The sequence below is a fragment of the Gavialis gangeticus genome, unplaced genomic scaffold (genome assembly GCF_001723915.1).
Source record: "Gavialis gangeticus isolate Ggan-Ray unplaced genomic scaffold, GavGan_comp1, whole genome shotgun sequence".
Taxonomy (NCBI): Eukaryota; Metazoa; Chordata; order Crocodylia; family Gavialidae; genus Gavialis; species Gavialis gangeticus.
In genome coordinates, this window is record NW_017729033.1 from 5,343,833 (window position 1) to 5,361,200 (window position 17,368).

General features: G+C 49.7%; 1 protein-coding gene across 3 annotated transcripts in view; it reads right to left on the bottom strand.

The window, feature by feature from the left end:
* The window catches only part of PTPRA (protein tyrosine phosphatase, receptor type A), a 190,469-nt gene that overhangs the window by 8,160 nt on the left and 164,941 nt on the right, over nt 1–17,368 (bottom strand). For all 3 annotated transcript variants that reach the window (XM_019526129.1, XM_019526128.1, XM_019526130.1), the window contains 9 exons: nt 14,920–15,010; nt 14,166–14,242; nt 8,870–8,906; nt 6,809–6,906; nt 6,205–6,324; nt 5,208–5,374; nt 3,119–3,254; nt 1,855–2,004; nt 393–486 (listed from right to left, as the gene is read on the bottom strand). In XM_019526129.1, the coding sequence (XP_019381674.1) occupies nt 393–486; nt 1,855–2,004; nt 3,119–3,254; nt 5,208–5,374; nt 6,205–6,324; nt 6,809–6,906; nt 8,870–8,906; nt 14,166–14,242; nt 14,920–15,010 (970 nt within the window). The remainder of the gene's footprint in view (nt 1–392; nt 487–1,854; nt 2,005–3,118; nt 3,255–5,207; nt 5,375–6,204; nt 6,325–6,808; nt 6,907–8,869; nt 8,907–14,165; nt 14,243–14,919; nt 15,011–17,368) is intronic.

A 17,368-nucleotide genomic window follows, 5' to 3' on the forward strand; every position in this document is an offset into this window, starting at 1 on the left:
AAGTTCAATAAATTAATTTAACCTGAATCAGTTAAGTCTGATACTGTATCCATTCAGGTTTATCTTTATCTAGTTTTGGCCATTGTGAAAGTGGCTTATGTGTGCTGAACTTCTGTTGTGTTACAGATTTGAACTGGTTTCTGATCACTTAAACCAGTTTATACATAGTTTCTGTCCCTAACCAGAAGCTCCAGTCCACCCCATTGGCTCCCCACATCTCTGCTCCCTGAATGTACTATAGCTCCACTCTGTGTCCACCGTCCCATCCTGTTATGGTCCCTTCAGCAGCTCCGGGACAAGCTCCCATTCACCACAAAGACCGGCCTTTCATATTCTCTCAAGCCCCACCCCAGCGTGTCCTGGTCCTGGGCCAGGGGGCAGGAGCAACTCACATGGAATTATTTGAAGCACCCTGTTCTTCTTCATGTTGGCTGGCAAGTTGCCTGTTCTCATCTTGTCGTTCTGGATCTTGATTGAAGTTAGTTTCTGTTGGAACAAAGACAGGCCCAAACTAATGGCTTTTGGTAGGGCCAAAAGCAGCCGCAAGGATAATGAGCTACATGCCCCATACTGAGCCAGGTGGCCCACAGAGTTGTGCTCCAGCCACAGGCAGGAGCGCAGGCATCCAGAAGCATTATTCTAAGCCATCTTCTCTTCCTTTTGGAATGGGGGTGTGTGGAAAATCACACTCACTTGCCCCCGCAAAGCTAAATCTGGATACAGACCATGGTGATGAGTGGTAGCGGCAGGATGAACTGGTAGCCATGGGGTTTAATGTAGCTGTCACTCACCTGCCACCTGTAAAACATCTCCCCAGTGGGGCTCCATACCCCTGCCCCTAAATTCCTGGCCCTTCCAGGAGCCCCTTGGCCAGATGTTTAACAGTCCTAGCTTACATGAAGTGTTATGAGTCCCCCTTAGATTATCACTGTCTGCTTTGCACTCAGTTGTGCATGTCCCCCCATGCAAAGGAGCCATCAGAGCTACAATCACTTCCCTAAAAATGGTCAGGAGATCTGGAGTGACAGATCCACAAAGTATTTCTGTGACACCAGTTACTTCCTTGCTCTGTGCCTCAATTTCCCATCTGTAAGGCAGAGATGGCACCAATATTTGCAAGACTCAGGGCAAGGACAGATTAACACACACCCAATGCAACTTGCACTGGTTTGGTATGCCAGTGGGAATTGCACTGGGATGAGGAAAAGCCAAACACTCTGCCCTCCTAGGCTAGCTCACACTGTATGTAGCTAGTACTGGGCCAATTCTCTCACTCTGGCAACTCCATCTCCCAAAGCCACGCTGTTTTTCTGGGAATCCCATGTGGAAAGGTATGAGGGGCTTGTGCTGAGAACCAGGGAAGGTTTTGGCCTTGGTAGAAACTGGCTGCCATCAGGAGTTTCAGTCCACGCAGGGTTTGTGTGTACTATGTTGTCTGTGAGACTCCGTGGGGACACTTCCAAACACATCCCACCTTTCCCAAAGCTTTTGGCTTGGCCCCACCCATCAGTCTCTGCCTAAACCATAAAACCAGCTGGATCCTGGGAGTCATGAGACAGATCACTACAAACTCACTCCATGGAAAAGCAGGTTGCAGGCAAGGGACCTGGAGGCAAAGCACTCCAATGACTTTCATTACAAAGGCACAGATCCCTCAGCCTCCTAATGCTACAAGAGGGTTGTTCCATTTACAAAGCGCTGTCTAGTGTTTTGCCCAGTCTTGCCCTCCATATCCCTTGAGATCCTGCTGGTCCTAGGCAGGCTTTGATGCAGCAGTCATTACAGCAGTCACTAACCACTGCCCCGTTCTCCCCTCCGAAGGGTGCCATGGCACTCTGTTTCTGACTCACCCACCTTGAACTCTTCCTCCAGCCCATTGCTGCTGGTCCCTGGCACTTTGTTGTAGATTTTCTGGAGGTGGATCTCCAGCGAGGTCACTTCCAGCTCTGTGTCCCCATACAGGTAGTGCTCCAGAAGTGCTTGGTATATAAACACATACTGCATCTGGAAGGGATGGGGGTCAGATTGAGTGCCCTCAAGAACACATGATGCCAACCCAGGCCAGTCTCCAATGTCAGCACCACCACCCAGCAAACCAGCTATGCCTGGGCCCAGTCCTTCCCTATAAAAGTTAATGGGAGTTTGCCTTGATCAGAGAGGAGTCCCACTATCAGGTTCCCACTGGGAAGTACAGAGCAAGGTCATCGTCCGAGAGATGTGCAGATGCTCAGACAACAGCTCAAGGGGAAAGGGAGGGAGAACAAGGGCTGGCCTGATGCACATGACCAGCAAAGCGTGGCTAAGAGAAGCTCATTATTTTCAGACTGATGGGATCAAAAGAAGGGAAGACTCAACCAGGAGAGCTGGGGCCAGGAATTAGCTGGTGTTGGAGACTATTTCTGCTCTGCCACTAACTCACTGTGTAACCTTGGGCAAATCATGTCACAGAACCATAGAGAAGTTGGGCTGAAAGGGACCTCCAAAGGTCATCTAGACCAACCCCCTGCCTGAGACAGGATCAGCCCTATCCAAACTATCCTAGACAAATCCACTGTCTAACCTCTTAGCAAAACTACAGTTGCCCCTGACACAACCATGAGGCATAATACCCAAACCTGCCGCAGATAAAGCAGGGGGACAATATCAGCCAGTGTCCTGCTGCTGCAAGGCTTGATAAAATATGCCTGAAAGATCCCAAGCATAAGGCCACCCTCAACACACAGAGGAAGGCAAAAACCCCCACAGTCCGTACCAGTCTGACCACGGATAAAATTTTACCGGGGTAAAATTCCTTCCTGACCCCAAACATAGTGATTGGTCTGACCTGAGCAGAGAAGAAAGACCCTTTAGCCAGAAATCTCTAGCTTTACTTCTTAATAGGAGCAGTGGCACAGTTCAGTCACAATCCCCAGCCTTGGCTGCCTCCGAAGGAGGCAAAACAAATCATGTCCCATGATGGCACCTAAGTGACCCAATCTGTAAAATGGGGACAGTGCTTCCTACTCCTGATGGGGCTAGGTTTGATGAGCAGCAGTCTGCACAGTGCTTGGAGCATGGGCAGCATCAAATGCTCAGTGCTGTCAGGAAGGCCCTACCAGGCCCAGCATGCTGAACTTACATCTGTCTGTACCATCTGGCAGCGTTGTGCCCGAATCCGGCTCACGAAGCCATACACATCCACCTTCCTCTCCGCATGCATCATGTCCAGCATGGCATCGATGACTATGAAAGTGCCTGTGCGTCCCACCCCAGCACTGCATCAAGAGGGGCAAACAGTTAGCACAGCACCTGGGTAGAATCCCTATCCACAGCATCAGGCCTGCAGCGGAGGGGCAGAACTAAGGGGTTACAGCCAGGCAGTTAAGAGGATGGGAAACTCAATCTACTCCAGACAGGATAGCAAGGGGACTCTTACCCTGCCAGAAGAGGGACCATTCTTAGTTCACAGGCCACAGCAGAGATGCACAGACCTTTCCAGGCTCCAGCAGCAGAGCAGGTAAGGCTGCAGACTGGGGTAACCCAGAATGAAGCCCTGGAGCCAGTTACATCTAGCAGCCAAAGTGCTGCCTGGAGTTGTCCCCCTGACTCTCCTGTGGCACACAGGTGTGACCAGCCCTGTGACACGCCAGCTTTTCTGCTCCTCTGGACTCTGGCATGTTATCAATGATGGTGAACTCAGTCATCAAGCAGCACGTGAGGGGGACAAGGGCTTGAGCAGGGATCAGAAGGATGGGAACTTTCCTCTGGAAGTTTGTGCACAGCTGGAGAGGCTCAGGCTGAAGTCAACCAGCTGTTCTGAGGTGGGCAGCTTAAGGGAGTCTCCAGGGTCCAGCCCTTGTGGAGAACCTCAGTACTCAATCCACCCTGCAGGGTGTGGGGCCTTTCTGCACACAGTGCTGTCTGTTATTCAAGAGGGATTTGCCCAGCATTCTCTGATCCTCCCTGTTACACTCACAGCCACACTCCACCCTAGAGGTGACTGCATGCCAGTTCTTCACAGTCCATACAGAATATGCCAGTTTTCTCAAACTTTGCAGTCACAGCACCCTCCACAACTCTTCTTTGAAGGTGGCGGTACCCCCGGTTGAGAAACATGGCTCTGCTGCCTCATCTTACCTCAGTGCTTCTCAACCAGGTGTTGCAGCCAAGTAAAACTGCCCCACATGCCTCCTGCATCAACAGACTGGGAAGGGCCATGGCACGTGTGTGCTCTCCTGCCTTGTTAGGGCTCTCTGATAACTAAAGCAGTAAGGACAGCTGGCTTGTGGTGCAGCCCTTCCTGTCCAACCCTGCACGGCATCTCCAGGACACCCCAGTTGAGAACCACTGGTATGCATGAAGGATAAAAGGGGCTACAGAAGTGAACAGACATTACAGGCAGCATGCTTAGTGGTTGGAACAGGGGAACGTGAGTCAGGACAGCTCCATTGTATCGCGGCCGCGGCCCCAAGACGCTTAGAAAGTCCAGCTGCTGCGCTCTGGTTGGGTCCATCTCCAAGGTTAGGCAAGGAGCAAATAACTCATGGGGGATACGACTGACAGCAAGCTGTGCATCTTCTGCTTTGGGGAAGCTACCAAATGCATCCCCATGATTATTTTGGGTGCAGAGGGAACCTGGAGTTCCCTGCTGTGTCTGGGACTCCAATCCACAAAGGCTTGAGGTGTTAAAGCCAAAGCATTGCTCCCAGGTTGCTGGAAAGCTATAGCTCTTGGTAGATGAAAGGTGATGCTGCCTCCCAGTGGCTGAGCCCTCACAGTGTCCAAGGGGAGCTGTCACAATTAAGCAGCTATGTTCTCCAGTTCATTTGCAAAGTGGATTAAAGCCAAACCAGCCCAGGACCACTCTGGTTCTGAGCAACTGTGCTCACACAGAGCTTGAGGGAGTTCACCTATTCCACTTTAAAGGTGAATTTGGATTAAGTGTCCTGAGTGGCCCTGTGTAAAGGAGGCTGTGAATCAGTTAATGGGATCACAGGACAGTCAGGCTGGCAGGGACCTCACAAGGCCATCTAGTCCAGCCACTTGCTCAAGACAGGATTAGCCCTGCTTAACCCATCCCAGCCAAGTGCCTGTCAAGTGCCTGATAGACAGGCTCCCCTCTGCCAGCCCCTGCCCATCAGCAGATGAAACTGGCTTTCCATATCACCCCAAGAGTCAGGAGGGGGGTAGGTGGGGAGAAGCTCTGAGGAGCCAAGCCCCACACTGACCTGCAGTGTACAACGATCGCCCCTGCATACTGGGGGTTACATGTCTTCACTTTCTTCAAGAACTTCAGCATCCCAATGGGGGTGAAGGGGACCCCGAAGTCTGGCCAGCTGGTGAAGTGGAACTGTGTCACGAGTCGCTGCGGCTTTTTGTTTGTGACATCACCAACCTGGAGAAGAAGCAAATACAGTGACTCCTGTCAGACCAGCCGCTGGAAGCTAGCCTGCGTTGAATCAGTGGAACAGGGGCACTACCCACCAGCTGAAGCAGTGCTCCCTGGTGCTGGAGGCAGTGGCTGTGGGCAGATGCACCCCTGCCACAACCCCCCTTTGAAACCTACAACTGTCCTTCAGTGCATTCCCAACAAGGAGGTGCTGAGACACCAAACCCAGCCACAGGGCCCAAGGGCAGGCAGGCGTTCCTTTGACTCCTACCCTAGAACTGTCACATGAGCTTCAAGCTGAACCCAGACCCCAAATCTGTCAGGTTTCACGCAGAGGCACCTTGAAGACAAAGTGACCCTGTGCTCTTCAAAGCAGCCTGGGTTCACTCGGCAGGTTTCACTGCTCCACTTCCACAAGTCCTAGTGTTATCCTCTCCCCCAGCTGTGAAGGGGAGGAAGGAAAACTCAGGGAGGAGGATCCAGGTACACATGGGATTGGAGTACACCAGTGGTAAGGGCCCGTGCACATTTTATGAGAGCAGAACCGGTCCATATAATGACACGGCCGGGCCCTTTGCCACAGTAAATCAGTTCAAAGAGGCAGAGTCCAGTAGAGATGAGTTATGGTAAAGTGGCAATAAGGACTGATGGCACTGCAACTCCCAGGTGCCATTAGTAATGCAGCAGTAGCATAGCCCTGTGATCGTAGAGTAAGAGTATTCGAGCATCATGAAATCCGGAGCTTCCCAATGAATCAGACGATTCCACCCCTCCCACTTCTCTCAGGGCTGGGAGGGAGCTAGGAGACATAGAGGGCAGTAACCGACCCATCATACCTGTTGAATGCAGAACTTCCGTACTGTGTAATCAACCAAGACGGTCACATCCTCCACAGACACCCGGATGTTTCCATATGTCCAGCAGCCCTGATCTGGCCAGTACTGAGCACATTTACACTGGAGAGAAATGACACAAAGACAAGGGTCAGCGCTTAGAGACCACAGAACAGCCTGCTAAAAGGAAGTCCTGGCCCCCAGGCTTGATTTCACAGAAGTCAGGGGGAATGAGGCTGGCAGCTTCAACAGATCAGCCCTGACTTCCTTACCCTTGGGCATGGGTTTACACCCAGGCCATGCACTTAGGGCTGGGATGCTTTGGGAAGTGTACAGAAGCTCATGTGGCCATCCCCATGGGTAACCCAGGATAACCCACTTGACTTTGTTCCTCTTCAGGTGGGTCTCATATAAAGGTTTATGAGTCTGCTATCGTCTGCAGGCTAATGGGTGTGGTCCTTCAGCTCAAACACACCAGCTCATGTGTTTAGATGCAGGCATCTCAGGCACTCTGGGATCTATCGCACAGGCAAGCCTGCTAGGGACCTGGCTTCACCCACGTGAAATAGTAGTTTCTTCACTGTGTGAGCCCCACTCTGACACTCACTTCCTTTCTCTCTTTCAGGTTTGTCACCATGACGATTGTTGCTGTGTTTTGCTCCCAAATCATTCTCCAGAAATCATTCACGGTTTCTTCTTTTGGTCCTAAAACAGAAAACAGCAGGTGATTAAAAAGCATTCAAGGCAGAGGCGCAGCCCACTGTTAGCAACTCCATACAAGGTAGGCAGAAGGCAGAGCACACTAGCACCTTAGGGCATTTGTCCATGTGCTTGTGCTGCAGCACCAGGAGCTTTTAAAAGCACCCGGCATTGTGATGCATACATCTGTATAAATGGCAAAATGTGCATCAGCGCTGAGAAAATGTTGGCAGCACGCTTTTGAACTAAAACACATCCAAGTTGTTTTAGTTCAAAAGCACGCCACTGCCATTATCTACATGCATTTCACCATTTTTACAACCCCATGTGATGCAGCAGTGTTTGCCAGCTCGCGTGCAGAACAGACTAGATTAATCGTGCCTGACCTCCAGTATGTCGCAGCACAAAAATGTATGTGTATAAATGCCCTTAGTGACTAACTAGTTTGGAGAGGCATTAACTTCAGCAGCTGCGACTGGACTGGCAGAAAGCAGGGGCTCTAAACAGAGGGGGAATTTAAATACAAAGAAAGGGTGGGGGCAGGGGAACGTGGGCTGAATAGGTCAACAGGTATAAACAAGGCAATTAATCCACAGAGAGACACAGAGCTATAAAAGCTAGGCCATGCAAATGGGATAAGAATCCACAATCTCTTCCGAGACCATACTTAGAGCAATGCAATCTGTGGATGAAGCTACATCAAAGATTTTTTGCTTGTTGCCAGCAGGTGGCAATAGCAGGCTCTCTTTGGCTCGCCTGGGTATATTTGACTTCGGCTATCACAAGGAATGAACAAGCACATAACATAGCTGGGTTTTTAAAAGTACATTTTATGTCATGTGATTAAAGTAGTCATAATCCAAGCTGGGTGTGAAGGAGGAAAGTGAGGTACACAGTAAAGAAATAACTTGCCCAAATTCACACAGGGAGATTAAGGCAGCACAACAGAACCCAGTGTTGGTCCTCTTTCAGTGTGCTGCTTGTTGGAGTTAATTATTTTCTGCCCCCAGCCCAGTGGCTGGGCTGCACCTATGCATCCAGCCCCAACCGCCCTGGTGTGGGTGGGTTGAGAAACTGCACTTCAGCCAGCTGGGCTGGTTGCACGATAGGTTCTGTCCTCAAGGATGTTAACACTGGAAAGCTGCTCCAAGTTACATCAGCTGCCAATGGCCCACAGGCTTGTTAGAGCAGCTGAGGATCAATGGGTTGCAGAGAGATGGTGGCAGCAGCAGTGGGGCACTCCACGCCAACACCAATGTGGTGGTCATGCCACACAACTGTTAACGTCATACACAATGCAATGAGATCACCGGTCCGAAGGGGGCATAGCAGGTATAAAAGTCCTGCTCCGGACTAGGTTTGGCAGTACTCAAGGTACTTGGTCTCTCTATTATTATGGAGCAGTCCTGTCTCTTGTCATCATGGGAAACCTCTCCACAGTGAAGGTTGTAGCTAAGATCCTGTCTGCTGGCACACCACCACACTGTCTGACTGTGCTCGATCAGGCCCAGCTGCCCTGAAGCTGCCTCTGTGTCAGCAGGCTTCCCAGCTTTTATGATGAGATTTTGTTCCAACACATTGCTTGCAATGTTTGCAGGAAGGAGAACAGGGTTCTATGACTATCAACAGCCCTGCCAGGACTCGGGGCCGGTTGTAACGATGGATGATCTTCGTGCTCCAGGGTGCAAGTGGAGCATCTGTTGAAACCAGGCAGGGACTCGCTGGAGCTCCTCGCCATGACCTAATATTTCAGAGGCAGGTACCTGGAGTTCTGCCTCTCTGCTACACCCAGCACAGGGCACTTGGAAAGCCCCATAATCTGTCCCTTACATTCCCTCTCTGGTAACCCAGAGGATGGGCCCAGGGCAGATGAGCTGCAAGTCACATTTCACAGTCCCATAGATGAGGAAAGGACCCCCCAGCCTAATGCTCTCTGGACACAGTGACTAGAGTAGTTGATTGGTTGTACCTTGTGCAGCTATGAACTTGTTTTTTTCTTGGTACCCCTGGGAAAAAAAAAGAGACAGAGAGAAAATAAGTCACTGATTGAAAGAGCAGCATGCCTCCAAGGCAAGCCATCTGCATTGCAGCCTCCTCTCTCAGCAGCACAGCATCATGTATTCAGCAGGCCCCCGACTTCCCTCACACTGCTTTTGGAGATCACACGGTTTGGCCCCTGCAAGCTGGCCATACCCACACACAAGGAAGTGCATTACTGCCACGCTGTAATCTCAGCTCCCAGAGCTGAGGCAAGTCTCAGCCATATGGCACTGAATGGCCCTGGTGCCCTTCAGTTGTTTCTCCACCTGTCGTTGCTGTGAGCTGAGAAAAAGATGCCGTTGTGTTGCAGCTGATAGAAGGCTGCAATTTCTGGCCACGTGCAGAGATCCATATTTATAATGCAGCAATTTTCATCTTGAAGGACCCCACAGCACCTCCCAAACTCTCTCTTCCCAACTCTAGTCCCTGTTAATCCTCTGCAAAACACCCAGGGTCCATGCAGCTTGACAAATTATGTAAAAAAAGTGACCCATTATCCCCCAGCAGATGACACTGTGTATGCTGCAGCCCCAGACAGCTACCTCTGATGGCCTTTCTGAGTACCTGGACTTAGCAGGAGGAAGTGCCGTGTTACTACATGTTGCTGGCTGCATTTCCAGCAACAGAGAACAGAGGGGCTCTTTATAAACCTTGCTCCATGTCCGGCCAAGTTCACTAGGAACATAAGAGGGGAAAGCCTCTCCGACCCAAGTTGTAGTCACTATTAGTAATCTCTCAATTCAAGGATGATCTCTTCCACAGCTCACTGACGGCTCTCGAGGTGACTTAAGAGTCCATTCCTTGAGCCACAGACCCATCTTCAGAAGTTGCAGATCTTCCTGCAGAGGAGAGTAGCTGTACGCTAGAATTTCTCTCCTTTTCCTTCCTCCGTTCTCTTCTCTGCTTTAAGGGCAAGACACTTTAACCTGAAAGAGGCTGCTGCTTGATTGAAGTTGTGGCACCACTGGAGTCGGTCGACAGCCAGTTCCCTCCTGGCTCTTGATGTTGGTATCCGTTTTCTTGAGGTGCACCTTCAGTGGGTCCTTGTAGTATTTCCTCTGCCCGCCATGAGATCTCAGGCCATTACTAAGCCAGGAGGAAAGTATTTTTTTCGGGAGTCAAGACTACGGCATCCACACATAGTATCCAGTCCAGTGAAGATGGTGCTTGACTCAATGCTGGTAACACTGGCTTCAGCAAGAATGCTGGAGTTTGTGTAGCGATCTTCCCATTTGACCTGGAGGATTTTCCAGAGATATCATTGGTGATACATCTCCTGGCTCTTGGGATGACGATGGGAGATCAACCATGTTTCACTTCCATAGAAAAGAGTGGAGATGATGGCTGCATTGTAGACCTTGATCTTGGTGTCTTTCTGGAGAGTGCGATGAATAAAAACATGCCAAAGCAATTTCTCAAAGGAGGCATTTGTGCCCCAGATCCTGCACTGGATCTCCTCAATCTTCACTTTCTGAGACAGGTGGCTACTGAGGTAGGGGAAGTCCTTACTGCCTCCAGGGTCTTTTCTATGATGGTATTTTGGGGGTCACATTCATGGCCTTGGGCGGGCTCACAGAGCTCTTTAGTCTTCTCGATGTTGAGGGAAAAAACCAAAGTTTGGTAGGCTTCTCCAAAAAGATCCAGCACGGTTTGGAGATTTTCTACATTGTGCGCAAGGATGGAGCAGTCATTGGTGTATTGAAGGTCAAGTTCTTTGACCAAAAACATCCCAGATTGAAGACCCCTCCACCTGTCTGGTATTCTATATCAATTCCAGAAGGAAGGCAGTCCTTAATAAGAACCAAAATGACTGTGCAAAAATGGGGAACAGAGTTGTGGAGATGACACATCCTTGCTTGACCCCAGCTCAGATGACAAATGGATCTGTCTCCAATCTGCTACACAGAATGGCCACAGGCATGATCATGGAGAAGCCTCAGATTCGTGATGTACTTTTCAGGACATCCAAATCTGGCCAGTACTTTGCACAAGGCTTCAGGATTGATGGAATCAAAGGCCTTAGTGATGTCAATGAAGGCCATAGACAGGTCCTGATGTTGTTCCCGATACTTCTCTTGGACCTGTTGGGCAACAGAGATCCTGTCAACTGCTCCAAAGGGTGGTCTGCAACCACAGACCACCTGGTCTGAGATTCCAGCAGGACTTCTTCAGCAAGAGGTAGAACAGATCAGGAGGATGCAGGCAAGGGTTTTCCCTGCTGTGGAAAGGAGGGTGATACCTCAATAGTTCCCACACACAGACTTATCTCCTTTCTTGAAAACAGTCATGATGTTGGCATTCCTCAGGTCCCCAAGGATTTCTTCAGTGTTCCAAATTCAATGAATAAATGTGTAGAGTCTCAGTACCAGCTCCTCACTGTCAGGCTTGTAGACTTCAGCAGGTATGCCATCTGGTCCAGTAGCCTTGTTTTTGGTTTTCCTGATGGCACACCAGATTTCTTCTGGGATAGAAGGGCTGGCGAGGGATCCCCTTTCTGGGTGTTGGGGAATGGAATTGATGATGGTATCCACCACCACATTTGACCCACGGGTCAGGAGTGCCTCAAAGAGCTGTTTCCATCTATCTTTGATAGATTTATTGTCTTTGAGGAATGTATGCATTCTACAAGTATATCACAAGCATACATCAGGATTTGGGGGAGCATCTATTCACCAAGGCCCAGGGAAAGACAAAAAATAATAGGCACAAGTTGATTGAAGATTACTTCAGACTAGACATATGGAAAAATACCTTTACAAGCTGAATACCAAGGGTTTGGAACAGGCTTCCCCCAGAAATGGTAGTCATCCACCCTGGTGCTCTTCAAAAAACTCCTTGACACCCATCTTGCTGGGATCATTTGATCCCAGCAGTCTTTCCTTCCCGCATGCAGAGGCGCTGGACCTGATGATCTGTAAGGTCCCTTCCAGCCCCGAAAAACTATGAAACTATGATCACAGGAAAGTAAGACCATGGGAAGCTGGGCTGCAGATAGCCTTTGTTGCCCCCAAAAGCTATGCATATCATGTTTGTCAACATACAGCTGGACCTCTTTGGCTTTATCTTGCCACCCTGATTTTTGATTTTTCCAGGTCCTCCTTTGAGCTTTGGCTTTGAGGAGTTGATACATCTCCTCTGGCTGAGATGAGGTGTCATCTTGCCAAGCAAAATGACTTCTCTTCCAGTCAAGGAGGGCTTGGATCTCAGCTTCACTCTCACTGAAACAGTTTTGGTGTCAATGAGTGGTATTTAGCACAGGCCATATGAATAGTGGTTTTAAAATTCTTCCAGAGTTCCTCAATGTTGTTCCTCATTTGTGGACAGGGCAGACAGCTTGCCATGGAGACGCTGTTGGAGATGCTGACAGACATTCAAATCTTGAGATCTGTGGTTGAGAGTCCTTTGCATTACTTTTGGAAAGTCAAACAGGTGCTGGCACACAGCTACTGAACTCAGCTGTTACTTTCTCCACCTGCTGCTGCCTTGCCCACTCTCCTCCCCTCCTCATAGATCCTGAACTCTGCAGGCTCTCTTAGATGATCTGCACTACAGGGTGGCTGAGCATGGGGCAGATCTGCTCCAGAGGAAGGCCAACCTGTGTAGTGAGCTGGGGAAACTGTCTAATTGGCCTGGAAAAGGGCCTAGAATAGAGACGTTGTCCCCAAAGGCAGCCATGCTAGCATCTGAACACCCTGCAGCTGAGCTCAAGCACTGAAGTCTGAGCACTACCTCTGCAGGCCTACAGAAGCCCTCTGGACTTCAATGTTCGAAAGGGGAGCTGCTGATGACAATATATGTTTGGGGAAAGTAAAAGGGATCTCGGATCCTGAGCACTGATCCCTCACTCCTGCACACTGTGAGAATTGACACTTCGCCAAAATATGTATTCTGCACACTGCTCTGCCACTGGAGCCATTTATCATTATTAACTGATTGTGCTAGATGCTGTACACAGACACTGAAAGAAACACTTGCTGCCGCAAGATTTGTACTAGACATGATAAAGGGAAGAATGACAAGTTTCCATTACACAAATGAGTTACAGAGCCAGAACAACTTGCCAGGAAGTCTAAGGCACCACCACGTATTAAACCCAGAACTTGAGTTCCAGGTATCCTAAACCCAAGAATGATCTTTCTCCTTCTATCAGCATTCACCCGTGCTACTGATCTTTGGGAGCAACTGGCAGACAGAACCTTCTTAATGGCTTGCTGAATGACTTTCCATTGAAAAGATTTTGTCTGGAACCAGGGCTCTGAACCCTGTGTTCTGTCCACCTCAGAAATCAATGTTTCCTTAGTGAAGGCACGGTCTTTATCCCACTCCAGTCAACAGCAGATCTCCCATCTACTCTACTAGGAGCAGAGCAGGCCCAGAATTTAATTGGCCAGCTGTGTTTGATTCAAACCCAACAGCCTGCAAGCCCACTGGATGTGCAGCTCCTGCTGGCTACTATAGGAGTTCTGAGGAGTTCTTTGTTACTGTTTCACATGAAGAAATGGGTTCAGTCATCTAGCTGACCTCTTGCACAACTCAGGACAGGGAATTACACCCAGTCATCTCCGCACAAAGCCAACGATGTACATCTGAGCTAAGCATATCTACCAGAGACGCATCCATCAAAGAAATAGATAATCCACCATTTCCCTTGATAACTTGGTCCAACAGTTTATTTCCTGTTTTGTGACCAATGTCCCATTCATCCCAGAGTAATCACATAACACTATCTCCCCAACACAGGGGAATGTGGCAGCTACACTTTTCAGCATCCTGTAGGGTAGATGTTACCTTTATTTTACAGATGAGAAAACATAGGCCCAAAGAGTCATGACTAAAGTCACAAACTAGGTCAGTGGCACAGCCAGAAAGAGACTACCGTAGCGCTGGCTCTGTGCTCCATGCTCTAATCACCAGACTGTATTCCCTTTAACACCAGGGCAGAGCAGATCACACCCAGCTCCCACTGCTAGGCCGACCCTGCAGGACTGCAGAACAGCACAATGCTTGGCCAGTGAACTAAGCAGATGTGAATCATATACTCAGAAAGCTGGACAGCCCCAAAGGGCCAGCTCTTCACGGTCCCTTTTTCCAACTACAGTCACATTCTGGGTAAGCCACATGCACAGTGGTAAGTGCCTAGTGAAACTGGCCACTGCAGAACCATGCCCAGCAGACTGGGGTTTGCCCCAGAAACAATTAGTAACAAAGTCCAGACAGAAACTCACATTAATGAAGGAGGCGTTAATGTAATCGGAATCCGGGACCCCTTCCACGGGAGTCAGGTGAACCCTGGAATGATCATCTGGAGAAGAAGGAAAACTGGGCATTAAAACTGGGCAGCCCTATGTAGAGTTCCTCGAGGTTTGGGCATGCACAGAAGAGACTGTGTCCAAATTTAAACAGACAATGAGCTCCATGCAGAAGACAGTTCTTTCTGCAGAGGGCATGACCTTGAATAGCTTCTCCATCCAGCTACCTTTGCTCTCTAACCCCCTAACCACACAAGTTCATTGGGCACCTCCAGGTACATGCAGGTAAATGAGGTTTCTGGCCCCTGCCACCTTATTCCTCATCTCCACGCTTTAAAGGCCTGAACGCGAGAAGGGGGTTCATTTTCCAGGGTCTCCTCTACCCTTTCCACAAGGGGCAACAGCAGTGATGTGAACATCTATCCAGTAGAAACCAGACTGAGTCCTTCCCTTTGACCTGCATCAGCAGAGGACTCTTTCTGCACATCAGCTGGGTTAAGAGGAGATGCATCAACTTGCCAGAGAAGGGAAATCACCTGACCTCTCCTGTTGTTTTAACTCAACCCCTTGTACATGGCTTCCTGTTCCCTAGCAGCTGCCACCCCCTGGGCCTTTTGCACACCTTGCTTTGGCTATACCAGCCACACAGAGTGGAAGCACAGCCCAACAGCAGTGGGTGGTGCCACTGAATATGAGCCTCATTGAAGCAATGGTTAGAACAAATACCTACAGGGCAAAATGTTCACGTATCTGTTCTTCTCTTTGTTTTCCTCCTTGGAGGCAGCTTCACATGTGGCCTGGATGGGACATGCTGGCAGAGCCTGAAACAGCAGGAAAAAAGAGATTTCCCATTATACCGTGCAACACTGTAGTAAGTACAAAGCAACTGGCTCTTCATACAGCTGGCAGCTCTACTGTCCTTCACATGCTTTGTAGCTAAAGATCTCCAGATACTTTACAAGCATTAACTTAAGTAATCCCCACAACCTCCAGGGGTAGCATCTTCTGTGCTGGGAAAGAACAGGGTTCTAGGACTTACCTGATGGGACACAGCTGGAAGAACTGGGAAGAGAATAGGAGTCTGGACCCCTGACCCTTATTCTAATTAGGTTATACCAGGAAGGCCAAGCAGAACAGACTATGTTCAAGTCTAAAGAGACAATAAACTGCACACAGTACACATATAACAGTGAAGGGATGAGGGGAGGCAGCCTGGGAACCACTCTGCTCTGCTGAGCCCCTGCCTGGGTCCAGCAGGAGGTCTTTACCTCGAGTGTGAAATACAAGTTCCCACTATAGTCGATACTCACTGTCCTCATCCATCTCATACCAGAAGACCCAAATCAGCCCTTAGCGATGAGTTTTACAGGTCTATGATGCCCTGTTCTCTTTGGGACCTGCTCTGCAGGAAACCTGCTTCTGTCCTAAAGGTAGCATGGCTCAGCCAGCTCTATTCTCATCTGGAAGTCACCTCTGAGCACAGACCGCTCCACTTCAGGATGGGAATAACAAGCCTGCATACTCCGTGGCCTTCCCCTCACAGAGCAGTAGGGCCAAGCTGGGCCCTCCTCCCTGGGAAGCAGGGTGCCATGTTATCCAGGAGCACATGGTGGCAGCAAAGTCTCCTCCAGCACAAGCCCAGAGCCCTCAGCAGCACAGAGAGGCAGGGCTGGCAGCTCTATTCTTCATATTGCTTCTGAATGAGAAAATACCAAGTGCCACCAGTTACGCAGCAGACTGAATCAGGGAAGGAGCTGGCTGGTCCTCCCAGCTTCTGCTGGCTGCCTGGAACATTGTAGGAGGGCAGGGAGTCAGCTCTGAGCATCAGGCTCTGTGAGGAGCTTCTTTCATTAAAAAAAAAAAATGAAAGTAGGATAGAGTTGCACCTTTTAGACTAATTAAAAATGAAATCATCAGAACTGAGTGATCAGGAACAAGTACCAGTGGTACCAGGTCCTGGGGAACAAAGTCCTCTCTCCACAGAACCTAAGCAGTAGTGGAGCAAAGCTACCCTTATTTCCCCACCAAGTAACCATACCTCTGACCCAAGGAGACCCCCATCCCAGGTTACAGGGGACCCATTCTCTGCAGCACATGCCATATTGGCTCTTCCAGGGATAACCAGAGCTAAATGTGCTGCTGTAATGCAGACTGCTCTCCAGAGTGCCTGGATAGAGGCCCATCAACTGTCCCATGCAAGCCACCGAACAGCCAGCAAGAAGAGACTTGAACACAAAGGGGGGAAGGAGCAGGTATTTAGGCCTGAAGGGAATGGAGTGGGGCAGGGTACCCAGCCTTGGAGAGTTCACAATGCCCAGTTAGGGCTCTTTTAGAGGCTGGTTCACGTAAGATAGGAGCCTGTTTCTTCAAGGACCTAAATAAATCATCCTCCTAGTTCTGGGGACAAAGGTTTGTGATCTGGAGACAGAAATTCTCACTGCAACCCCTCTTTCATCCCAAAAGAGCACCAACATGCAGCAGTGCTGATGCAGCAACTGTTGCTACCCTCCCTCTCAGTGAAGTGGTTTCACAACAGTAGGGAGAAGGGAAGTGTTTGGTTAAGGAGACAGAGAGAGCTTAAGGCTCTTTCCAACAGTTGTGTACTGCATGTCTGTCGCATGGGCCCCTCTGTACTCCAAGTCAAGCTGGACCAAAATTCTCCATCCTCCCCTCACCTGGCCTAAGGCTTGGGCCCCCCCCGGCTCAAGCAATTCTCCTCAGGCCCACACTGTTTAACATCTTCATCAGCGACTTGGACAAGGGGGTGGAAAGCACGCTGGCCAAGTTTGCTGATGACACTAAGATGTGGGGCGAGGTGGACACACCTGAAGGGAGAGGGAGCCTGCAAATAGACTTAGACTACAAAAGTGGGCAGATGAGAATAGGATGGGGTTCAACATAGACAAGTGCAGGGTGCTGCACCTTGGGAGAAGGAATCTACAGCATACATACAGGCTGGGGAGCTCCCCTCTTTAAAGCACAGAGGCAGAAAGGGATCTTGGAGTCATTATTGACTCCAAGATGAACATGAGCCACCAATGCCAGACTGCAGCCAGGAAGGCAAGCCTTACCTTGTCATGCATCCAAAGGTGCATCTCAAGCCGGTCCAGAGAGGTGATCCTCCCCCTCTATGCGACTTTGGTCAGGCCGCAGTTGGAGTACTGCATCCAGTACTGGGC